Source organism: Dipodomys merriami, unplaced genomic scaffold (assembly GCF_024711535.1).
Source record: "Dipodomys merriami isolate MVZ:Mamm:240054 unplaced genomic scaffold, mDipMer1.0.p SCAF_48, whole genome shotgun sequence".
NCBI lineage: Eukaryota > Metazoa > Chordata > Mammalia > Rodentia > Heteromyidae > Dipodomys > Dipodomys merriami.
The window spans coordinates 7,288,304-7,313,805 of record NW_027206046.1 but is presented as its reverse complement, the minus strand read 5'-3'; the positions used below and the strand labels follow the sequence as shown (position 1 = coordinate 7,313,805).

The 25,502-nt window shown below is 40.6% G+C and overlaps 2 protein-coding genes across 6 annotated transcripts; one reads left to right on the top strand and one right to left on the bottom strand.

The window, feature by feature from the left end:
• Positions 1 to 213: 213 nt before the first annotated feature.
• Gcnt3 (glucosaminyl (N-acetyl) transferase 3, mucin type) lies at positions 214 to 7,071 on the top strand. 4 transcript variants are annotated; one of them, XM_069995280.1, is made up of 3 exons: positions 237 to 294; positions 1,602 to 1,790; positions 3,110 to 7,071. In XM_069995280.1, the coding sequence occupies exon 3, from the start codon at positions 3,130 to 3,132 to the stop codon at positions 4,447 to 4,449; it is 1,320 nt and encodes a 439-aa protein (XP_069851381.1). In that variant the 5' UTR covers positions 237 to 294; positions 1,602 to 1,790; positions 3,110 to 3,129; the 3' UTR covers positions 4,450 to 7,071. The 4 variants fall into 4 exon arrangements, 3 of the variants coding, with proteins under 3 accessions (XP_069851382.1, XP_069851381.1, XP_069851380.1); XM_069995281.1 differs by lacking the exon at positions 1,602 to 1,790 and having other exon boundaries at positions 214 to 294; XR_011366646.1 differs by lacking the exons at positions 237 to 294; positions 3,110 to 7,071 and adding an exon at positions 2,707 to 2,772 and having other exon boundaries at positions 1,441 to 1,790.
• A 5,008-nt stretch (positions 7,072 to 12,079) lies between these two features.
• Positions 12,080 to 25,015, bottom strand: Gtf2a2 (general transcription factor IIA subunit 2). 2 transcript variants are annotated; one of them, XM_069995276.1, is made up of 5 exons: positions 24,873 to 25,015; positions 20,198 to 20,314; positions 18,639 to 18,743; positions 13,762 to 13,888; positions 12,080 to 12,379 (listed from the first exon to the last, which is right to left on the bottom strand). In XM_069995276.1, the coding sequence occupies exons 2-5, from the start codon at positions 20,267 to 20,269 to the stop codon at positions 12,354 to 12,356; spliced, it is 330 nt and encodes a 109-aa protein (XP_069851377.1). In that variant the 5' UTR covers positions 20,270 to 20,314; positions 24,873 to 25,015; the 3' UTR covers positions 12,080 to 12,353. The 2 variants fall into 2 exon arrangements, with proteins under 2 accessions (XP_069851377.1, XP_069851378.1); XM_069995277.1 differs by lacking the exon at positions 24,873 to 25,015 and having other exon boundaries at positions 20,198 to 20,316.
• Positions 25,016 to 25,502: the final 487 nt, after the last annotated feature.

The following is a 25,502-nucleotide window of genomic DNA, read 5'->3' as shown; positions in this document are numbered from 1 at the left end:
TGATGTATAAAGAAAACAGCTCTGACTCTATCATTGTCTTGAGATGCTTACCCCGTTGCACTCTGTTTTGTGATGCTGGAGGTGAGAAAGTGACAACACTTGTGTTTCTGTCTTGCCAGAAATCCCCCTTTGAGACCAACAGGGGGCTCTGGAGTGGGGAACATAGCCAGGCTGAGAGCACTTCCTGTTTTTCTACTTCCGGTTCCGGTGACTGTTGCCATGTCAACTCAGGTTGGCCTAGCTGCAACGATCTCTCATGTCTGCAGTAGGAAGGACCCCAGTAGCCTTACAGAGGTGTGGAGCTCGGCTATGGGGGGGCGGGGAATGGCCAGGAGGGGCTTTTGCCATCAGAGACCCCAGATCTAGTGGAGCAGCTTTTAAAAATCCTTTTTTGTGTGTGCCAGTGCTGGGGTTTGAACTCAGGGCCTGGGCACTGCTCCTGAGCAGTGCTGTCATTGTCCCACTTGAGTTACAGCTCCACTTTTGGATTTTTTTTGCTGGTTAATTGGAGATGAGAGTCTCACAGACTTTCCTGCTCCGGCTGGCTTTGAACCGTGATCCTCAGATCTCAGCCTCCTGAGCAAGCTAGCTGAGATTATGGGTGTGAGCTCCCCTGCATCTGGGCCTATGGTCTCTATTTTAAATGGCTTTATTTGGACATTGAATCGGGGACTGCCGCTTTTGTTTTTTTGGAGAGGCAGCTGGGGTTGGGGGTAAACAATGTTAACAGCTCTAAAAAGAAATAAATAAAAAGGCATTTTGCATATGATGTGGCTAAAACTACCCCATGGGGTTTTTCACTTAAGTCCAATAGTCTGCAATGCCATTCATGCTTAAAACTGCCCATTGTTCCTAGCCTTTTACACTTTATTTTTTTTAATTTTTTTTTTAGCCCTCTAGATGCAGTTCAGGAGCACAAAATAGGTTCTGATAACCCACTATCTTTTACACTTTAATAAGGAAAAACCCTGCTAGAGACCTCTGGGGATATGTCTATAACCTACAGATTACTATAAATCATTCTTGACAGACAAATGAGGTTCCTCCCTCCTCTCCCTCTCTCTCTTTCTTTCTTTTCCTCCCTTCTTTCCTTCCTCCTTCCCTCTCTTTCTTTCCCTCCCTCCCTCCCTCCCTCCCTCCCTCCCTTCCTTCCTTCCTTCCTTCCTTCCTCCTTCATTTTCTTTCTTTTTTCACTTTGAAGCATGAACTTTGGTTTCTACTGAGTGGTATCTATGTATCTATATGTGTTTGAGTAAGATACCAAGGGGGGAAAGTCTTTTGTAAGGTATTTTCAGTGCCTCACTCAAAATGTCCCAGGAACAGGAAGAGTCCCACTTTTATTTGTAGTTGATTGTTGGGTGGGGAGAAAAAAGGCTTTTATGTTCTGATGAGCAATGACAAGTTCTGGATAGTTTTATGGCACAAGAGTGTAAGTACAAATTGGGCTGTGGTGGCTGAAATACTTGCCTGCCTTTTCAGTGATTGCCAGTTGGGTGCTTGAGAATAGGCGCTTGAATGATTTAGCTGAGCTTATTTCCTTATCTGAGAGCAGGAAGCCAAGAGGAAAGCAACAAATTCACCTGCTTCTCTCTACTTTGCAGAGATCAAACAGGAGCCTGAATTAGTTTCTTGGACATCTTGTGAATATCAGATAATATATTCTAGAGGGTTAGAAGGCCAAGAGCTATGGGATCTATGGTTATTTACAGTGATTCCAACTAGTCTTTACTTGGAAACAGAATCAAACCCTCATAGGAAATCTTCCCTAAGCAGGAAAGGAACTATTAAAGGTGAGAGTTTTGTTTTCATTTTTTTCTCATGCTTAGATTCCCCCCTCCCAAATTTATTACTAAAGAGGATATAATCTTAGGCTTACAAAGAGATACAGTAAGAGAAAATAGTGATTGCGTGAGAATGTTTACATTTTCTTTCTCCTAGAAATTCTTTCCTCACACGAATATCGTATTTCTTGTATTTAAAAGGTAGGTGTGGTTGTCTGTGTTAGGTTTATAGTCAAGAAGACTACTGGGAAGGGGGAATGGAGGGAAATCCTAGACGCATAGTATTTGACAAGTTATTGTGCTTCTGTTTTCCTGTCTGTAAGAGGGATCTAAGAATGATACATTTTGGGTTAGTTGTAAAAATTAAATAGGACAATGTAAATAAATATTTCTGGAACCCATTCAATACTATATACACACAGCTGTATTTGTGTATACATATATTTTTGGTTTTTTTATTTTTATTTTTTGGCCGGTCATGGGGCCTGAACTCTGGGCCTGGGCACTGTCCCTCACCTCTTCAGTTCAAGGCTAGTGCTCTACCACTCGAGCCATAGTGCCACTTCTGGCTTTTTCTGCTTATGTGGTGCTGAGGAATCGAACCTAGGGCCTCATGCATGCAAGGCAAGCACTCTACCACTGGGCCACCTTCCCAGCCCTATACATATATTTTAAATCAATGAACTCTTGAGGGATTGCAGTGCAAGTAGGGTGATTAAAGAAAAGTCTGTACTTTGCTAAGAACTTAGAAAAAAAAAAGATAGGCTAGATACAAATCAGACCAGTGAATTTTATATGGTAAAAGGTATCTTAATAAGTCAATTGCTAAATAGAAGCAAGAAATATTATAGTTCCTTTTTGAAAGGACTTTTGAGATTTCTAGAATTGATGCTGGCAGTCTTTCATGGATTTTTTTTGTCTCCAGATTTAGTAGAAATTCTTGAACCTAAGTGAGAGCTACATTCTTGGATAATAAGTGATGGGAGGCAAAATATGGAGCTAAGAGGTAGGGACTTCTTCCTACTAATTGTACCTTTATGTCAACAAGTGCTCAGCTCTTTTCTCTTTCTCTCCTCTGAGGTGGAGGTGGAGCTGGATCATAATGGCAGTGTGGCAAGCTAGTTGGCAGGGTTAGGCTATACAGATCTCCATCAGCAAGCTAGCTCTAAGAGGCTCCTAGGCTGAGGACAAATATCTCAGTTTATCCAAGAGATCTGAAGATATTTGTCCAGAGAAGAAATACATGTTTGCTATCAGTTTGGAGTTGACCTTCCTGGGAACTTTGCTCATGACTGGTTTGTAATCGGAAGCATTCCGTTCTGTTTAAGGTGTCCATCCTCCTCTGCTGATGGTTTCCAATTCCAGGAAGATGATCCCATGGAAGAAACTGTGTGGGCGCTATCACATGTGGGCCATGGGCTTTTATATGCTGTTGGCCATCATTGCTCTGAAACTTTCTCTCAGATTAAGGTGTGATTTGGACTTCAGAGAATATCAGAGCCAGGACTGCAAGGATATCTTGTACAAGTCCCTGAAGCTCCCAGCAAAGAGTTCCATCAACTGTTCAGGAATCACTCGAGGGGACCAGGAGGCAGTGATCCAAGCTGTTCTGAACAATCTGGAAATCAAGAAGAAGCGGGAGCCTTTTACAGATGAGGACTACATCGCTGGGACCAGAAATTGTGAGCTCTTTAAGACTGAAAGGAAATTCATCCAGTTCCCACTGAGCAAAGAAGAGTTAGACTTCCCTATTGCATACTCGATGGTGGTTCATGAGAAGATTGAAAACTTCGAAAGGCTGCTGAGAGCTGTGTATGCCCCTCAGAACATATACTGTATCCATGTGGATCTGAAGTCTCCAGAGAGTTTCCAAATGGCAGTGAGGGCCATTGCTTCATGCTTCCAAAATGTCTTCATAGCCAGTAAGCTGGTTCCAGTGATTTATGCTTCATGGTCCAGAGTGCAAGCTGACCTGAACTGCATGAAAGACTTGCTCCAGAGCCCAGTGCCTTGGAAATATTTCCTGAATACATGTGGGACAGACTTTCCTATAAAGACCAATGCTGAGATGATCCAGGCCCTGAAGCTTTTGAATGGGAAAAACAGTATGGAGTCAGAGGTACCTCCCGAGCACAAAAAAATCCGCTGGAAATACCATTTTCAGGTGAGAGACAAGATGCATATAACCATGGAGAGGAAGGTCCCTCCTCCCAATAATGTAACTATATTCTCTGGGAATGCGTATATGGTGGCTTCTCGAGACTTTGTTCAGCATGTCTTAAATAACAAAAAATCCCAACAACTGATAGAATGGGCAAAGGACACCTACAGCCCTGATGAATTCCTCTGGGCCACCCTTCAGCGGGCCTCCTGGATGCCCGGCTCAGTTCCCCCTCACCACAAGTATGATATCTCAGACATGAATGCCATTGCCAGGCTGGTCAAGTGGCAGGAACATGAGGGTGATATCAATGAAGGGGCACCTTACCAGCCTTGCACGGGGGTCTACCAGCGGACTATCTGTATTTATGGGACTGGGGACCTGTATTGGATGCTCCAAAACCATCATTTGTTGGCCAACAAGTTTGACCCAAAGGTGGATGATAATATTCTCCAGTGTTTAGAAGAGTACCTACGTCATAAAGCCATCTACGGGACTGAACTCTGAGACACACTATGATGGAGAGAGCGCTACCCCCTGTGGCAGGAACACGTAGACGCATTCCAGGAACTTCTGGAATAGTGTAGGGGTGGGAGACCAGGCTACTGGGATCTATGGCACCCCTTAGGGTAAAAGGGGACTGCTATTGGAGTGTGGGTAAATTGTCTTATAAGTTGCTAACCTGGGTGAATATTGCCTATTCTTCTACCTCTATCTCCAGTAGCATCTCCTCTGGCTTTCTCTGTGGGTACATGAAGAACCACTACGCTTTTGGGACAGTAAGGGTGGGAAGTGTAGCAGGGACCCTGTGTTTTGGCTGAACCCATAGTATTATGTTTTCAACTTTATGGAGATACTGTTTCTAATCATCTAAGTTTGGTAGTGATGGAAAGAGAGCCTTCGCTTTGTACTATTAACTTGAAAAGAAGTAGCTCCAGATTCAACATCTCCTACCTCTGTTTTGTTTAATAAAGCAGAAATAATATGAACAGATGAAATGGGTGACCCTTTTGTTCATAACTATTGGTGACATTGAACAATGTCTTATTTAAATGTCTCAGATCGAAAAAAAGAATATAAAGAACAGAGCTGACTTTTCATTAAGGGAACCCTTATTATGTTTACATTGCACCAGACTCATGTCTTGTCTGTAAGGGACAAGGCAGGATGACTTAAGCCAGTTTTACCACCTGTATCCTTATCGGAAAATTATGACACTCATTTTGTCAGCTTCTCAGGCAAAGCTTAATGTTCTCTAACGTACAGTTGCCATTTAGATAAGGTCATATGTATTATGCAAACTGGAACAGGTTTTCGTAGGGGGAGAGGCTGCAGTGCTGGTAATTATATGGAGGAAAAAGAAACCATGGCTATCTAGCTAACCCAGGATGTCTAATTATTCTGTCTTTAAGCCTCATGAGTCAAAGTTGCCTTATTTCACCACGGGAATGGAAGAGTTCACTATATGTGATTCTTCAGATTCTTGTGGTAGACAATACTGAATTTACATATGTAAATACGTATGTGTAAATATGTATATATAAATATGCATTGGCATGCACATATTCCCCAATTCCCAGCTGTTAGAGGAACAGATTTCTCTCTGAAGTTCCAGAGATAATTGTTGGCCACTGTGTAGTGTTCTGAAATGGGCAAAACATGGTATGTACTGACTTTAGTGATTAAAGTATAGCTGATCTTTTGCATGTAATATGCTTTGGAAAAGTGATTTATGTATGAGTTAACTAGAAGAATCTGACATTCACTTCGATGTGTCATGAGGTGGTTCATGTGTGTTTTCATTTCTGATTTTGATTCTTTTTTTCATGGGGCCTGAACTCTGGGCCTGGGCGCTGTCCCTCAGCTCTTCAGCTCAAGGCTAGCGCTCTACCACTTGAGCCACAGCGCCACTTCCGGCTTTTTTCTTTTTGCTTATGTGGTGCTGAGGAATTGAACCCAGGGCCTCAGGCATGCAAGGCAAGAGCTCTACCACTGAGACTGTGCCACCTTCCCAGCCCCATGATTTTGATTCTTTTAGCCATTTTTCTTCTGAGCAATCTACTGAGCAATCATTCTCTGTTGTCCATGTCTCTCACATATTCTCTGTGTGTGAAAATGAATGGATTTTCTAGTTATAAGTTAGTGATTCCTTTGTGTAAGGTGGTACTGTTATGACTAACTCATGCAGTACTGAGTCTTTTTCACTTCACTCCAGCCTTGCCATAGGGTGACTGATGAATAGTTTAATGCCCCTCCCCCTACCCCCCTCCCTCCCACCCCCCTCCCGCCCCTGCCCAGGCCAGGAAGAGAGGAATTGAGCTGAAGCATCGGCGATGTACATGTGCTGCAACAAGAACTCAGGTCTTGGACCTCATGGTCAATTTGCTCTAAAAGCTTTCATATGAAATACTATAATTTCTCATACAAATACATTTAGGAGATCAGTGTGTGAAAGTGCTATTTTGGGGAAAATAAGTTAGTTGTCAGATTTTTTTTTTTCAAGCACTGAAAATTCCTCTCTAGAAATGTATTCAGGTAGCAGAGAGTGTTCTTTAATTTATTAACCTAAGGTCTTCATATCAGAAGGCTGATATTTCCCTTGTTTAATGTATTTTGGAATTCAGTTAAACCAGCACATGTTGATATTTCCTTCCCTATGAGTCATATCTGCCTTTAACCTTTTCCTGGAAAGAAAAACAAATCTTTTTTTTGTGTGTGTGTGTTTGTTTTTCTGCTTATGTGGTGCTGAGGAATTGACCAGGGCCTCATGCATGCAAGGCAAGCGCTCTACCACTAAGCCACCTTCCCAGCCCAAGAAAAAAAAAATCTTATACATGAATTGACTAACTATGTATTACCTTTGGTGGTTTAATTTTCCTCACCTTTGATTTGTGGGCTATTATTGAACTTTATTTTAATAACTATATTTTTGTTGCACATTCTGTTCTTTGTTTTTCTCTTGGTTAAGTGAAAAAATTTTAAAGCAGAGGAAGATAAGGCAATTGAAGTTGAGTACATAAATTTAGAAAAATCAAGTACTTCATTTAAAAATGAGACTAATAGATTGTCTGCTGTTCTAAGTACCTTAATGCACTCCAAGATTCATTCTTACCTCCTTCATTTAGTTATTATAAAGTGGTTTTTGCCTTTTTGAAGTTTGTGTACTGATAAGCAATAAAATAAACTCATTCATTTATTCTACAATGTGAATTGAGCTCTTACTATTGTCATACACTGTTCTTGACACTAGGAACAGAGTAGTCAATAAAGCATGATCACTCCCGTTATTCATAGGCTAACAATAAACAGATTACAAGTAATTATTAGAAGGATCCAAGTGCTAGAAAGAAATTGAAGGAACTGATAGAGACTTTGGGAAGGTGGGGAGAAGGGATCCTTAAAATTATAAACATAGTTATCAGGGAGGCCCTTAATAAAAAATATCACATTTGAGTAACCTCTGAAGGAGAGAGGGAAGACTGATCTATGAAGATGAATGAGGGAAGAGTATTTTTTTTTTGGTCCAGTCATGGGGCCTGAACTCTGGGCCTGGGCGCTGTCCCTTAGCTCTTCAGCTCTTCAGCTCAAGGCTAGCGCTCTACCACTTGAGCCACAGCACCACTTCTGGCTTTTTGTTTTTTGCTTATGGGGTGCTGAGGAATTGAACCCTCATGCATGCAAGGCAAGCGCTCTACTGCTTGCCACCTTCCCAGCCCCAGAGGGAAGAGCATTTTAAGCCAAGAGGAAAGACATCCAGGGTTCTAAAGAAGGAATACACCTGACATATTTCAGTAACATCACATGGATTTTGTTTTCTTCTGTGAGTAAAATGGGAGGTCACTAACGGGTTTTGAGCAGAACACTGATCAATGTTTTAATAGAATGACTGTAGTTGCTACACTGACAACAGACTGGTTGGAGGCAAGGCAGGGAACAAGAGCTAGTTAGGAGGTTATGGCCATCATTCAATCACTATGAAATGCTGATTTGGGAATGTCAGTACAGGTTATAAGCAGATTCCGAAAATATGTTTTTAGGTTTTAGGTTAAGAATTTCATGATAGATTTTGTTCAGACTGAGGCAGAGGAATCAAGAATGACTCCAAAGGGAATTGCCATGACTTAAATTAGAAATTTTGTGAATCACTTTTTCTTTTCTCTTGGTCCTGGGTCATGAACTCAGGGCCAAGTTTCTTGAGCTTTTGTGCTCCACCACTTTGAGCCTCAGCTCCACTTCAGGCTTTTGGGGGGTAAATATCTGGAGATAAGAGTCTCATGGACTTTCCTGCCTGGGCTGGCTTGGATCATTAGATCTCAGCTGAGATCATTAGATCTGTCAATGCCAATTAGAATCTAAGCAGAGATATTAAAGACATAAATGTGTACAGGAATTTGTATTTAGGACATATGTCTGCTTTAGAAATACTTATCTGGTATTTATCAACTTAGATTCATAAATGATGAGCCGGGCGCCGGTGGCTCATACCTGTAATCCTAGCTTGAGATCAGGAGCTTGAGATCTGAGGATCATGGTTCAAAGCCAGTCCAGGCAGGAAAGTCTTTGAGACTCTTATCTCCAATAAACCACTAGAAAACCAGAAGTAGCACTATGGCTCAAGTGGTAGAGTGCTCGCCTTGAGCTGAAGAGCACAGGGACAGCGCCCAAGCCGAGTTCATGCCCCACGACCGACAAAAAAAAAAAAAAAAAAAAAAAGTCATAAATGATGAAATCCTGTGCTAGTCTATTTTCTACTCAAGGCTGGAAACCTTTGAGAAAAAGGGTAATTTAGTTCATAGGTTTAGAAGGCAGAAACTCTTAAGATTGGCCGGCTCCATCATTTTGGTTTCTCTTAAGAACTTCCCACCCCAGCCCCAGCTATGAAACAATGAGATAGATGGCATCTTGGTGGGAATACAGACACGAGAGGAAGAGGTCACAAGGTAAGACAGCAAGGAAGGGAAGGACCTATCTTGTTTTTCTATAGCAACCTTCTTGTTAGGAACTAAAGGACATTGGACAAAACTACATAAAGTCCTTTCTTCACCCATCTTACCTCCGCTGTAGAGACCATGTGAAAATCTGGGGGTGCCCTCGAACTATATCCAAACTATAGTTAAGTTACAAAGCTCTGCAGAGGTCAGGGAGATGAAGAAGAGAGATCAATAAAAGTGGAAAAAGAGCAGTTAGTGGGGTGGAAGGGAAACCAGTAAAGGCGGTATTGTGATAATCAAGAGGAGTAAGTATTTCAGAGGAGGAAGAGTTCATGATTGTACCAAAATCATGGCGAGGAGGAAGTGACTTCTGGAATGAAGAATATAGAGGTGCCCTTGGTAAGATCAGTTTCTGTGAGGTGTGGAGGTGAGAACCAGATGGAAAAATGATTCAAAGAGAATGCTGGTACTTGGGAGGCTGAGGTTGGGAGAATCAAAGTTTCAAGGCCAGGCTGGGCAGAAAAGTTTGTAAGATCCCTTCTCAACCCAAAGCTGGACACAGTGGCAAGAATGCCTGTTATCCTAAGCCACATGGGAGGCTGAAGTCATGAGGACTGCTGTTCCAGGTCATCCTGGGCAGAAAGTCCAAGACACTATTTTTCATGGAAGGAAGCTAGAAATGGTGGCACATGCTTGTTCCCACAAAACAGTGACAGGAAAGCCTAAAAATGTAGGCTGACTGCTGTCTAGTTGCATGCCCAGATAGGAGCAAAATCCTATATTTCAAAAGTAAGTACTAGAAGTAGTGTAGTATAGAATTTTAGGCATGTGTCAGCAGTAGCATGCTGAGTTCAAACCCTGGTACCACTAAACCAGAGAGAGAGAGACAGAGACAGAGAGGGAGAGAGGGAGAAAGAGAGAGAATGCTAAAAGTAGATCCAATGAATATGTACTATTAAGCCAAGGGAAGGAGAAAAAAGAGTAACATAATTGAAGGCTGATAGACAATTGTCTGGAGAACTATAAGTGATAATGTTCCTATCCTGATGGGAAGGATCTAGAGAGAAAAGCCCTGGGAATGACAGGATCGTCAATGACATTGTCGACAAGAGGGGGACAATTCCAGCACGGGAAGAAACTTTTGCCTGGGAAGGCAGCTTGGTGCTGAAGGCAGAGTGGATAGACTCAGCAGGAGGTGGGTGGGAGACAGGGTGGTAAGATATGTAGAATTCTCTTCCTTTTGTGTATAACCAACATCTCTGACGTTTCACACACATTAAATAAAAAGCACAGATTCCCAAAATGCATGGCCCAAGAAGTTTACAAAGTGAACACAGCCAAATAACCAGAACTGAGAACAAGAAACAGACTGTTCTTAACAACCTAGAGGATCCCTTAAGCCCCTTTCCCACCAAGAGTGTATGTGATGGCTCTCTATACTCTTCCTCACCAACACTTTTCCTTTCATTTTTTGATAGGATCTCTCTCTATGTACACACACATATTACCTGTAGGACACTGAATGTTGTTATTAAGGTGTGGATTTTGTTGGGTTTTATTTGGGCAATTATTTATAGAAAATTTTGATCCCCTTGATGTCCTTTTTTTTCTTTTGCAATGTTTGATAGGGTGAATCTGTTTTTGGTTTTGAGACAAGGTCTCCATAAGTAGCTGGGACTAGCCTCAAACTTACCATGTAGCGAGTAAGCTAATTCAGGGGCTCCTCTTGGTTTTATCCTCTTAGGGGTTATAGCCCTAAGGGGTAATAGCTTAGGGGTTACAGATTGTGACCAATATCTTAAAAATATTATTTTTGTGTAACTTGCCTACTTTTCTAGGTGTTTCTGGAAAGAGTTAATACCCATCCTTGTTACTTTAGCATAACTAGATAAGACTGGAAGCAGTGTCCTCATCCTGGGGAGAATGAGTAGAAGCAGAGGGAGACAAGATCAGAGAATCTAGTCTCTTAAGCTGGACAAAGGAAAAGGATCCTGTTGTCCTTGTGTTTCCAGAAGTGAAATGTACAGCATACTTCTCTACCTGGAGGCAGAATAACTTTTACAAAGACATAACTTCACTATGTAGCCTAGACTGACTGAAAGCTTATGGCCCTCCTGCTTTATACTCCTGAGTGCTGAGATTTTGGGTGTATAACTCTGTACCTGGAAAAACTAGGTGGTGTGTGTGTGTGTTGTGTGTATGCATATGCATACAAGTACTGGAGTTTAAACTCAAGTTCTCACCCTTTTAGTAAGCTTTCTTGGTCACAGCTGGTATTCTACCACTTGAGCCACCACACCTGCAGTCCAGCATTTTGCTGGTTAACTGGGGGTGGATTTTTCTGCCTTTGCTGGCTAGTATTCTATAAACAAAAAGAGACTATGTAGCATAATTACTTAAAATTTTACAAGTTACTGGGCAGAATGAATGTTCCTGTCAACTTTCTCTCTTAGCAGAGAGAAAAACATTATACTTCATTTCTGTGTTCTGGCTTAAACAATGAATTACAGGATAGGGTTGTCTACTTGTATTAAAGACAGCTACTAAATTCTAGTCACTCAGTTAACTGGTGTTTGTCTTCATTATACTTTCTTAGTTTGAAAAACAGGGGAAACTTTTATCTTTTATGTATGCAAAGGGATGGAAGCAAATGATATACATTTAGTAGGATTTTTTAAAATTACTGCCTAGTAATTGGGAAGATGTTTGGTAAGGTCATTTCAGAATGTTTGAAAGTCAATCATTTGACCAGCTCAATGTTATCAGATCTAGCTCATGTTGCTAGGCAGGGACTGTTGCTGGGCAGGGGTTGTAGCTGGGTAAGGGTTGTTAAGCAGGGATTATTGCTGGGTAAGGGTTGTTAAGTAGGGATTATTGCTGGGCAAGGGGTTGTTGGCTTTGCTACTGAAGCTGTCAAAAGGTTGTATAACTTTTCGTATTCAAGTTGCAGTTAGGATTTCTCACACCCTCTGTTCTGTACTGTGAAAAAAAGGGATTTCCTTAGCAAGATTCCACCCAGACTTTGGGCCTTTCCTGTTGATACTATCAAGTAAAGTTACAATTAAGAAAACGAATGAGACCTCATTGAAACAAATGTATTTCTAAGTGTTTTTTTCTTTTTTTTTTGGTATAGACTACCTAGTGCATTTTCATATTTAGTGTCTTCATACTTCCTGTTTAACAGTCCACCAATTATAACTCACATGGAGTTTTTTAAATGAATTTATTAAAGAATGCTCTCAGGAAGACAACCACTTTTGATTTGTCATTAAAAAAAAGTCAAGTTTCTTCATGCTGTATAATAAAGGTAATGTATGAGAATACAGAGTTATAAGCTTCTTTCTGCTGGTATTCTCTGATAGTATAGCACAGTGTAGTCATTTTTGCAATGCTAGAATAAATTAAAAAAGTCTCTTCTATGCTTCTCTTCAAAAAGTGATAATAACAGGAGATGGCATAAAAAAGCCTTTTTCTTCCTACTTATTCTGTAGTATTAGAACCAGTATCTAGGAAACAGAAAAGAGAAAGAGTTAATTCAAAGGGCAACTTACATGTAAATTTTTTTTTTTCTTTTTTTGGTTGGTCATGGGGCTTGAACCCTGGGCCTGGGCGCTGTCCCTGCGCTCTTCAGCTCAAGGCGAGCGCTCTACCTCTTGAGCCACAGCGCTACTTCCGACTTTCTAGTGGTTTATTGGAGATGAGTCTCACGGACTTTCCTGCCTGGGCTGGCTTTGAACTGTGGTCCTCAGATCTCAGCCTCCTGAGTAGCTAGGATTACAGGTGTGAGCCACTGGTACCTGGTTAAATTTTTTTTTTTTTTTTGGTCTGTTGTGAGGCTTGAACCTGAGGCATGGGCACTGTCTTTTGCTCAAGGTTAGCGGTCTACCACTTTGAGCCATAGCTTTACTTCCAGTTTCAGAGTAGTTAATTGGAGATAAGTGTTTTTATGGGGACTTTTCGGTCTGGGCAGGCTTTGAACCACAATCCTCAGAGCTCAGGCTCCTGAGTTGCTAGGATTGCCGGAGTGAGCTACTGGTGCCCAGCCCAAATTTAAATATTTTACAAGTATCTATTAAAAAAAAAAAAAAAAAAAGAAGGAATAGTGGTGAGAATTTGGGGGTGGGGAGAAGGGGAACTGGCAATGGAAATGTGCCAGAGAATGACAACAATCTGCTTTTAGGCAGAGAGAAAAAGACAACACTGAGCCTTCATGTATATGTCAGAGAAAGGAGGTAAGCTGGTTCCTATCTCTTAAGGGCTCCACCTTTTCTCAGGTCCTATGTTGTCTTACTGTTGAGAAACAGATCAAAAGGAAGCTACTGTCATTCTTTTTTTCTGCTTCTGGATTAGAAACACAATTTTAGAAAGCTAACTTTTAGATGTCAGTGGAATTATCTTATAGCAGTACTTCATTTATCTCTAAGGAATGGAGTATTTAAAAAATTATTTAAAATGCCAAACTGTATTACAATTTTGAAACAATTTCGAAATTGTGTCTTTTTCTGCTGATACACAACAAATGAATAAAATCTAAGTATTCCTTAAGTACTCAGTGTTTTTACTGAGGTCAGTCATTATACCTTGCTCTAAGTGAAGCTTCTCAGGGCCATGGAAACACTAAGAGGGATGTGCTACTTGTCATTACACAGCAGAAGCTCCTGTAAGTGAAGCATGGACTCCTTGCTCTCATTAAACCTCTGCAGAGGCCTTTACTTTTTTTGGTTCTTGTCTGTCACTGAACCTGACAAACTTCTAGTCTATGGCTATGTGTCCGATTTGACAGGCATGGACTAGCTACATGTGGGGCTGCTCATATTTAAGTTAATGTACATTTGTTAATGAAATTAAAAAAGTTTTATATTAAAAAAATTTAATATAAAGCACTTACTTTTACCATCACAGGCTACAATTTTTACTTTATCCACTTTAATAAGTTCTGTCACTTCTCTGAATTCAACATCATTCAATACAAAAGTCCACACATTATCGCAGAATCTGTATGTATTTAGAGAGCCCTTTAAAACAAAATATTTAGACATACCATGAAGTCATTTTCTTCTTCATATTTTTGTCCTGAAGCAATTTAAAACTTAGTTACCAAGTATAGTTAATAAAGTATGTTTAACATTAGCTTATTTAAGACTTTTCTTAATTATCTACTCAAATGACAAGTGAAAGGAAAGATAAATTTGCTAGGGGAATAATTTATTTTATTTTATTTTTTTTTGGGTCCGGTCGTGGAGCCTGAATTCTGGGCCTGGGCACTATCCCTCAGCTCTTCAACTCAAGGCTAGCGCTCTACCACCTGAGCCACAGCACCACTTCCGGCTTTTTTCTTTTTGCTTATGTGGTGCTGAGGAATTGAACCCAGGGCCTCAGGCATGCAAGGCAAGCGCTCTATCACTGAGCCACCTTCCCAGCCCCATAGGGGAATAATTTAATAATCTTTTAGTTAGCAGAATATTTTTTCTATTATAAAAGAATATGTAAATTACCGAAAAAGACTTTATGAAAAACTGACTTTGTATTTATACTGCCCTCGTGTGGCTAAATTATGGAAGCTTATTTGACAGGTTTTTTAAAAAATAGTTTTTTAAGGCTACATATTTTATCTATTTTATGTGTTCATTCTCCAATCTTGTACAAAAGCAGAGATTTCTCAAAATTTTAAACGAATTTAACTCTGTAATTTGGGTCCGATGCATCACTAATTATCACTAAACTATTCACTGTCTTACACAACTGACTTTATTCCAAAAGCTTTGTTGTTGTTGTTGTGTCAGGAATATGTACTTGAACAATTAAAGGAAACATTTTATAGAGTAGGTAAAAGTGCAAACATAAGTACTAACAGCATATAATCACAAGCCAAGTTCTATACACATATACTCACATAGGAAATTTAGTATGAGGCAAGATATTTAAATACCTATAATCCTTAATTCAAGAGAAGCATCAAATACCTGAGAAAAAAAATGCTTCCTGCACAGTATTCTTGAAATAGTGAGTGACCTAAATGTGTGGTCAAGTGAGAATGGTGGCTAGGAATGAATCAGTTAAAGAACATAATAATTATGAGCAATAAATGAGCGAGTGAACAGTATAAAGGTGTATGAAAGGGTATGTGACTTCTACAGTGGGGGCACAGCAGGCACACTTAAGAACCCAGAGGACACAGGCAAAGAAGTTCCTCTCATGAAGTAAAGTTTGAGTTTTGAAGAACAAGTTGTCAAAGGAGAAGTGGGACAGTAGGAAAACATGAAATGGAATAGGAGATCCCAGAAAACAGAGTGTTTTAAAATTGTTTAACAAAACAGGTTGGATAATAGCATAAATCGAATCTTATTAGAAGAATTTGGTGAACTATAATACTTAACATGAAATAAAATGACTTTTACTGACTATAATTTTTAGTTATTATATCAAAAGGGCTGAAGAGTAATGATAATGATAATGAAAATTAAATTTCTTTCTTATATTAAAACAGCTTTTGTCATTATCGTGGTCTATAAAGCTTATGGACTCTAGGGGGAGGTTTGGGTGGGGGGGGGAGGGAGGATGGGAAGGGATGGGAAGGGTAAACAAAGGAGGAGGCTACAATGCTTGATAATGTACTCACTATCTTGTCCATGTAATTGTAACCCCTCTGTACAGTATTTTCACAATAAAAAAAAATTAAAATTAAAAAAAAAGTTTATGGACTCTATGCACCTCATGAAGGTTAATAGAAGTTTGTGACTTTAAGTATCACTATCACACAATACTGTGAAATTTGTGAAATTTATGTAATCACTTAATCTCAATAAAAAATTATTAAAAAAACTTTTAGTGTGTAGGATATTTGTCTTTGACTAAACACTAATTTTTAAAGTTAAAGTAACATCTTAAAATGTATACAACAGAAACATCAGAACACGGGAAGGAAATTGTGTCATTAGAAGGGCTATCATTTTTTTTTTCTTTTTTTGTTGGTCCCTGGGTCTTGAGCTCAGTGCATGCATGGGCCCTATCCCAGAGCTCTTTTGCTCAAGTCTAACATACTACCACTTTGAGCCATAGCTCCACTTCTGGTTTTCTGGTGGTTAATTGAAAATAAGAGTCTTATGGTCTTATCTGCCCTGGCTGGCTTTGAACTGAGACCCTCAGATCTCAGCCTCCTGAGTAGCTAGGATTACAGGGGTGAGCCACCACCACCAGGCTAGAGGGCTATTCTTCTTAACCATTGTAGTAATGCTTAACTACTACTGGAAGTTCAGAATTATGGAGTAGCTATTACCTGTATCTGTGGGCAGACATTCTTTTAATAGGATATGATAGGAAATGAGGCATTTTATCTTTAAAAGCTCAGTCAAGAATACAATGTGAAAATTTCCCCTAAAACTCAAAGCAGCTTTAACACTGACAGTGTGGATTTTACATACATTTCAGATGGGTGTATACATTAGCAATACAACTTAAAACGTTATTTTTATTAGGTACTACTAGCTGCTTAACCGTTAACTCAAAAATGTATAGTGACTGTAAAAAAATTAATGTAAGCCGGGCGCTGGTGGCTTATGCCTGTAATCCTAGCTACTTAGGAGGCTAAGATCTGAGGATTACAGTTCAAAGACAGTCAAGGGCAGGAAAGTCTGTTAGACTCTTATCTCCAATAAACTTCTCAAAAGAAGTACCCAGGCTCTGAGTTCAAGCCCTAGGTCTAGGAAAAAAAATCAATTTAAGATCTTGGAGACTTATACTTTTAAGCTTTTTTTACTAATACATTCAGCATAGGTCGGGCTCATGCTTGTAATCCTAGCTACTCAGGAGGCTGAGATATGAGGATCACAGTTCAAAGCCAGCCTGGGCAGGAAAGTCAGTGAGACTCTTATCTCTAATAAACAACCAGAAAATTGGAAGTGGCACTGTGGCTCAAGTGGTAGGATGCCAGCCTTGAGCTGAAGCGCTCAGGGATACCACCCAGGCCCAGAGTTCACTGACAAACAAACAAAAAACCCATGTCAACATATAAATATTTATAAAGCCTCAGTTCTCATACTGAAGTTATTTTTCCTATAGTATCCTACTAAGTAGTCTCATAAAATGATTTAAAACAAGCTTAACATGCTGTATAATATTATTCTATTCTTTTTTTTTTGGTCAGTTGTGGGGCTTGAACTCTGGGCTTGGGCACTGTCCCTGCACTCTTCAGCTCAAGGCAAGTGCTCTACCACTTGAGCCACAGTGCCACTTCCAAGTTTTCTGAGTGGTTTATTGAGCTAAGAGTCTCATGGACTTTCCTGCTTGGGCTGCCTTTGAACTATGATCCTCAGATCTCAGCCTCCTGAGCAGCTAGGATTACAGGCTTGAGCCACTGGTGCCTGGCGTATTCTATTCTTTTAATGAGTACCTAATCTTATTTCAAGGCCATCAAAAATTATTATAAATACATATACTTAAATCTGATCTAGCAATGTAGCTTTGAAAATAGATATTATCAACAAATTATCTCTTTTCTCTTTACCATATGCTACATCAATCTAAACAGAATGCGATCTGCAAATATTCTGGACTGAAAATTGATCAAATCTGCTTTAATACTGTGAAACAGGATGATAAAAACCTAAACTAGAGCAGCAGCAAGGAAAAGTAAATAGACAATCAAATGTTTCTTAAGAAACCTTTTTTTTGGGGGGGCTGGGAAGGTGGCTCAGTGGTAGAGCGCTTGCCTTGCATGCCTGAGGCCCTGGGTTCGATTCCTCAGCACCACATAAGCAGAAAAAAAAAGCTGGAAGTGGCGCTGTGGCTCAAGTGGTAGAGCGCTAGCCTTGAGCTGAAGAGCTGAGGGACAGTGCCCAGGCCCAGAGTTCAGACCCCCACGACTTTTTTTTTTTTTTTTTTAAAAGACAAAGTCTCATTATTTAGCCTCAAACTTGTGATTCTCTCACTTGGCTTCTAAAGTGTAGGCATTACAGGTATATGCTACTACTTTTCTGTTGTGTTTTTCATTATCAAACAAATACAACCTTCCTTTCCAAAGCACTGAGGCTGTCTTTAAGATAACCTTTATACTAAACTATTCATACCCGGATCTTTATCTATCTTAACCTTGTAATTGTTAATAAGCATAAATAGATAAATGTAATAACTAACCAAATATCATGATATACAATGTTACTTGACTCCAACATTATAATGTGGTAAAATGATTTGTTTCAGTACATTCAGCAAAGGTCAATACAAGATAACCACCAAACTGAGACAGTTTTGTTTAGCTTCAGATGAGTCTTCTATCTAAATAATTCAAATAAGACTCAGTTACCAGAACAGATAATTAGCTATCAGTAAGAGTTTCTAAGCCAGGTTGTTTAAGAGCAGGTTGTAAGTAATATGAACTTTCTGAATTTAACCCTGTTATTTCTTTGAATGAGTGAAGGCCAAGGTTTGAAAAATATAACTGAACCGTAGGGATTACATTGTCACCATTACTCTTACAGTTAATGCTTTCAGGTGTTAGAAATCTCAATTCTTCAGGGAACGTGAAACAGTGGAATAAAAACCTAGAAGCAATTCTATTTCTCACATTAAGTGGATGAATGCGAAGTGGATGAATGTCTTTAAAGTATAATTAATTATTAACTAATAAATTAATTATTAAATTATTACAAAGCAGACTCCAAAAGTTAGCCATCACTTCCTCTTATGATTAATAAATATGTACAGATCTCTAAATACTGTTGTAAAAACCAGTGGTTCAGACTTCTAGATTGAGGAAAATATCCTTACCCTGAAATTGACTCTGTTCCTGACCCTCTGAGCCAATGCTGAATTTATAGCCTTATCAAACTGAAGTAGAACTTGAAGTGCAAGTTGGGGGGTGATCTGTTGAGACTGAGAAAAGTAAAGGTCACAAATCCTCTTAAGGAAGAATATTACAAACAAACTCAAAAAAACACGTACAATTTAACTTTTAAGCTAAGATTTGTGATTCCCTTTTGCCATAACTGATAATGAAGAGGCAAAGCCTGAAAATACCTTTTGCATAGCTTTGTCTGTCTTTCTCTAGTGTTTGGAAAAAGGTGTTCAATAGCTGAGGGACCAAGTTGCTTCTAAATAAAAAAACACTGAGAACTATATGTAAAAACCAAAGCAATGACTAACTCTTACTGAAGTCGATATAATATCAAATAAAACGCAAATATTTAAGGTGTGCTTAATTGGGTGGCACAAATAAAATATTAATTGTCCTAAAATTGAAATATAAATTCTACCTTTTATTTCAAAATATTAAGCTTATTGAAATTAAATAAAATTTTTTTTGGTCAGTTGTGGAGCTTGAACTCAGGGACAGGCACTGTCCCTGAGCTCTTTTCCACAAGGCTAGTGCTCTACCATTTAAAAGCCACAGTTGCACTTCCAACTTTTTTTTTTTTTTTTTTTTTTGCCGGTCATGGGGCCTGGATGCTGTCCCTCAGCAATTCAGCTCAAGGCAAGCTGGAGCCTCAGTGCCACTTCCGGCTTTTTCTGTTTATGTGGTGCTGAAGAATCGAACCCAGGGCCTCATGCATGCAAGGCAAGCACTCTACTGCTGAGCTACCTTCCCAGCCTCAGCACTTCCAATTTTTGAGTGGTAATTGGAGATAAGAATCTCACAGGGACTTTTCTGCTTGGGCTGGATTTGAACTGTGATCCTCAGATCTCAGCCTCCTCAGTAGCTAGGATTACAGATGTGAGCCACTGATGCCTGGCAAAATTAAGTATTTTTTTTTTTTTTTTTTTTTTTTTTTTTTTTTTTTTGTCGGTCGTGGGGTTTGAACTCTGGGCTTGGGCGCTGTCCCTCAGCTCTTCAGCTCAAGGCGAGCGCTCTACCACTTGAGCTACAGCGCCACTTCCGGTTTTCTGGTGGTTTATTGGAGATAGGAGTCTCATGGTCTCTCCTGCCCGGGCTGGCTTTGAACCGCGATCCTCAGATCTCAGCCTCCTGAGTAGCTAGGATTACAGGCGTGAGCCACCAGCGCCCGGCTAAAATTAAGTATTTTTTTAATGAATTATAATTCTATTATTATTTACATATGCAAGGCTATTATAGAGTATGCCTTCTATATAAAAAGGGGATATTAATTTTAAAATTTTAGTGAAATTTTGAAGATTTCCAATAGCCATTTTTTTTGTTTTGTTTTACTGTCATGACATTGACAGTGTGAGCCACAGGAATATGAAGTGATTCCTCAGTGATAATGACTTCCTGGTCCCATGGTGTAAGTTTACCTCATATATGTTTGCCTGAGATAAGGGATGTGACAAAAATATTGTATGCCTATCCATATGGCAATTTCGGTCCTTACCTGTATGAGCTCATCTAGGCTCTCTTGAAGACTGTTTCCCAGCGTGGTATTTCTGTATAACTGATATGCCATGGCTTAGGAGGAAAAAACTGTTTTCTTCAGGTTTGCATTGATGTCCTAAAAATAAAAAAATATAAGACTGTTATGATTTATGCTTGTAGTATAGTCTGCTTCATATATTTTAATACAGAATGATCAGAACTCTTGATTACAAATTAATAATATAATTTATTACATATTATAATTATATTATACTGTAATCCTAGCTACTCAGGAGGTTGAGATCTGAGGATCACAGTTTAAAGCTAACCCAGGCAGGAAAGTCCATGAGACTCTTATCTAATTAACCACCAAAAGCCCAGAAGTGGTGCTGTGGCTCAAAGTGGTAGAATGCTAGCCTTGAGCAAAAAGAGCTTAGGGAAAGTACCCAGGCCCTGAGTTCAAGTCCCATAACCAACAAAATAAATAAATAATATATTTGCTATCAGCTATCACAGTTTATCAGCCAGTGTTTGAGAAAACAGATCCTCCCTGCCATCTCCACATGCTTCTCTGGATTGTGAGGTCCTTCATTTTCCTTTTACCTTGATGGATATTACAACATTTCTCATTTTCTCAGCTCCTCAGCTTCAATTACTGAATCACCACAAGGCTTTTTAGGTCTTCAGGCTTTAGGCCTGAACTCTGGGCCTGGGCGCTGTCCCTCAGCGCTTCAGCTCAAGGCTAGCGCTCTACCACTTGAGTCACAGCACCACTTCCGGCTTTTTTTTCTTTTTTCTTATGTGGTGCTGAGGAATTGAACCCAGGGTCTCAGGCATGCAAGGCAAGCGCTCTACCACTGAGCCACCTTCCCAGCCCGCTTTTTAGGTCTTCTACATGGTTTTTCCCCCTTGGTTACTTTATCCTAAGCTTATGGTTCTAAATATCATTTATCTGCTGAAGACTCCCAAACCAGTGTTTCCCGACTCTCTTGTGAAACTGCTTATTCCACACTGAATATAAACATCAAGTAGGTAGTAATAAATTAAATTCGCCCCAATCCAAATTCTTGATACAACCCTTCCAAACCTGCTATCAGTTTTGCCCATCTGTGCAAACAGTAAGCCTAGTTTAGTAACATAACTTAAAAACCAGAGAAAGTATTTTTTTTTTCCTTTTTCTCTTAGCCAGTATCCAGACTGGGTCAATTCTCTCAGCTCTTCCTTCCAAATTCAGCTATAATCTGACAGCATCTATCATCTTTACTGCTACCATTCTAAAGTCACCATCACTTGCTGTAGCAACTAATGGGATAGCTCAGTAAGTAGTTTCTTTGTATACTGCCTATGCCACTTTCTTCCTCACCCCCATCATAGCCACACTGGGACGTCAAAACATAAGGCAAATGACATCACTGATCTGTTCAAAACCAACTCAACAGTAGCCTATCTCAGAGTAAAGGATGCTTCTTCCAGTAGTTTGTAAGGCCTCCATGATTTGCTTAGCATGGCTCTGGGCACTTCACTGTGGCTCTGCTACCCTCCTGTTTTTATCTTCTACTCAGGCTCACTGTCACACTGATCCACTGCCGTTCTTTGACATGGCAAGCCTGCTGTTTTAAGGCTTTTGCACTGACTTTTCTTTTTTTTTTTTGCTGTGAATCTTCTCAGAGTCACAGCATTTAATTCATATCTCTGCTCAGTGACCTCATCAGAAAGGCTAAGCTCAACCTGTAAAAAGGAATTCACTCTTTCCTTCTTGCATTGCATTATATATATACCAATAACTGAGGTTGACATATATATTATATAACATAATAGATAATTGTAATTACACATAATTTATAATGTTATAGATAATATATATCATATAATTTTTGTCTTCATAAATAGATGAATCACAAAGTAGTGACTTTCATTCAGTTGTATATATATATATATATATTTATTTATTTATTGTGAAAATACTGTACTCAGTTGTATATTATCCCACACAGAACAAAGTATCAAAAAATATTTATATGTTGTAAAACTGATGAAAATATAAGAAGCATTTGAGTAGTACACAAAGTCTGCTTTACTGAGGAAACTAAAACAATGAAAACTTCAGACTCTCTCAACCACCTCTATCTACCATTATACTCTTCCTTCTTGTCTGGGCTGTCACGATAGTTGAATTACATGTGTTTTTATGTCTTTCTGCTTTTCTGTCAGGTCTATTCCTCTAGTACACTGAGGATACTGTTTTTAACAATTCAGCTACTCTTTCTCCTCTTCACCACCAAAGTTTTCCCTCTCCGTGTCATTCCCATCACCAAACAAGCCAAATTCCATTTTGGGAAAAAAACAAAAGCAATATACTTCCCCTGTCACCATACTCTACTTTTAGGTTCTTCCCAGCAGTAAAAAATACTTCTTGGAGTCAACCAATGTTTCTTATTCTCTTAATCTCATAAACGTTGTAGGCTTTTTGCTAAGCACTTCCATTAGCCCTTACCATTTAAACAGATGGGAAAAGGTCATCAATGGCATTGCTAAACCTGATCCTCACCAAACTACAGCATTTGACTCAGCTGATTACTCCTCCTTCATTAATCTTTCTTTGGCTTCCAGGACTCGTTACTTTTGGGATTGTGCTCTTAACTCATGGTTTCATCTTTCTTGTTTGTTGGCTGATTCTCTTCTTCCAGAATTCTTAAAGTCACAGAATACAGTCTTCCAGGATTGGCCATATTCTGTCCAAACCCATTCCTTAGAGATAACATTTAGGGGCTGAGAAGGTGGCTCAGTCATAGAGCGCTTGCCTTGCATGCCTGAGGCCCTGGGTTCCATTCCTCAGCACCACATAAGCAGAAAAAAAAAAGCCGCAAGTGGTGCTATGGCTCAAGTAATAGTATGCTAGCCTTGAGCTGAAGAGCTGAGGGACAGCGCCCAGGCCCAGAGTTCAGGCCCCACGACTGGATCCCCCCCAAAAAAAGAGATAACATTTATTCTTATAACCTTAAATACCATTGATGATGATTCTTAAGTTCACATACACACATAAAACTTCTCATTTGTGCACCTGCCTTCTTATTCCCATTGCAGTTGACATTTAAGTCCATACTTCAAGGGTTGGTCAAAACCTTCGCTGTCATCCTTCATCTCCACTTCTTAGCAAATCCTATAAACTCTACTTTCAAAAGGCATTCAGACTACAACCAGTTCTCACTATGTCTGTTATAATCACCCTGATGCGAGCCGCTATCAGTCATTTGCATTGTGGTGACAGCCTCCTTCTCTTTCTTAATCTCATGGCCAGGGTGATCTTTTAGAAGTAGCAGTCAGAACTTGTCTCTTCCCTTTCCAGCCTCCCACAACTTCCAGCAGTTCTTTCAAGGATCTAGCTACCTCTTATCTCTCTTGCCTTATCTCATTCACACCCCCTCTGCTAATCCTTTTCCAGGTTCAGTGATTCTTTGCAGTTTTCCTCAGAACGGACAGCTGTGTTCTTGCCTGAGAGCTTTGTGATGGGATCATCTTTCTGTCTGGAATGTTCTTCTCCAGGTATTTTACTTGGCCAACACTCTTAAAATTCTTTTGTCTTTGCACAAATAGCTCCTACTCAATAAGGCCTAAACTGACCATTAGATTTAAAATAAAATAAAAATTTCACATCTCCTCTGAAACTTTCCTGTATACCCTTTTTTTCTTCTTGTCTTTCCCATGGCATCGATCACCTTTCGACACATTACGTTATGTACTTCTTTCAAGTCACGTATATATATATATATATATATATATATATATATATATATATATATATATATATATATGTAATTTTTTTTTTTTTTTGGGTCCGGTCGTGGGGCCTGAACTCTGGGCCTGGGCGCTGTCCCTCAGCTCTTCAGCTCAAGGCTAGCGCTCTACCACTTGAGCCACAGCGCCACTTCCGGCTTTTTTCTTTTTGCTTATGTGGTGCTGAGGAATCGAACCCAGGGCCTTGAGCATGCAAGGCAAGCGCTCTACCACTGAGCCACCTTCCCAGCCCTATATATGTAATTTTGCATGCCTAAATAGCATATAATCCTATGAGGGCGGTGTTTTTGCCCTTAATGCACACTGGGCATCACAGCAATACCTGACACATAACGGTAGTGAAAGAAAATACTTGCTGAATAAAGTACGCATCAAGTTAAGTATGGCAAGTGTGGAGGAGAAGGTCTAAGGCGGACAGAGAAATATCCACACACGCCTTCATTTTGACCTGTAGGAATCATCTCGAAATGAGCGACGTGGTTATAACGAGTGGGTTTAATGATCACTCTGGGCTTGTTTAAAAATTCCCTGCGAGAGCGCCCATCTCGGATGGGGTGTAAGCCACCACGGTTCAGCAGGGCTGCCCCCCCTGCCCCCACCCCCGCCCCCGGCGGCGCCCGCCCGCCCGCCCGCCCGCCCGCGGCCGGCCCGGTCCCTCGCAAGTTTAGGCTCCATTCTTTCCTCGGTGGAAGTTCGCCGGAGCCAAGTTGGAAGCAAGTTTGCGAACGCCGAGCGACGCGGCGCGGGGATGGGGGCGCCCAGGACGTCTCCCCACGGTGGGAGAGACCTGCCGGGCGCTGGGCCTCGGCTCTCCCCAGGGCCGCGGTGAGGGCCGACTCCAGCCCCGGGCCCTCTCGGCACCTCAGAGCCCACTCAGCCGGCCTCCCCGCCACACTCACCACTCCCAGAGGGGAAAGGCGTTTCCCGCCGCAGATAGCTTAGGAATGGCGGGACCAGGAGCCGGGCGGAGGCGCCCCCTCTGCCTACCCCCCGGAGTCTCCGGCCGTCAGAAGCCGCGGAGCTGGACCGACGACCCGGAAGCGCTTGCGGTACCTGGAAGTGACACCAGGCCCCACCCATTCCTGCTCCGCGCGTCGGTCTGCCGGAGGTGGGCGGGGCCTGGGAGAGGAAGGCGCTGGTTGGCTCGAGTAACTCCAATCACTCGTGAGAGGTGGGTCATTTCTAGTGATCGCTGCTCCACCTTAGGTAAGTAACACCGGGGGCTCAGAAAGTGCAATGCAGTTTTAAAAGCTTCAGATATGTGCACAGCAGCCTCGGGGCAAACTCAATAGTGACTTAGACTAAATGTATAAACAAGTATTCCTACCAACGGAACCTTCCTCGCAGGTCAACAGACTAAATAGGTTCTTATTTATGCCATGTTTCCTATTTTCAGTCTTTATTATGGGGCTTGAACTCTGGGCCTGGGCACTGTCCCTCAGCTCCTCAGCTCAAAGCTAGTGCTCTACCACTTGAGCCACAGCACCACTTTCCGTTTTCTGGTGGTTAATTGAAGAGTCTCAGTCTTT

Bases quoted from the DNA above. Each gene is read 5' to 3' on its own strand.
- Gtf2a2 (XM_069995276.1), bottom strand. From the start codon at position 20,269: ATGGCATATCAGTTATACAGAAATACCACGCTGGGAAACAGTCTTCAA. The intron at 18,744-20,197 runs GTAAGGACCGAA...TACTTTTCTCAG, and splicing joins GCCTAGATGAGCTCATACAG to TCTCAACAGATCACCCCCCA. The intron at 13,889-18,638 runs GTAAGGATATTT...TTTGTTTTAAAG, and splicing joins GGAACAGAGTCAATTTCAGG to GGCTCTCTAAATACATACAG.
- Gcnt3 (XM_069995281.1), top strand. From the start codon at position 3,130: ATGGTTTCCAATTCCAGGAAGATGATCCCATGGAAGAAACTGTGTGGG.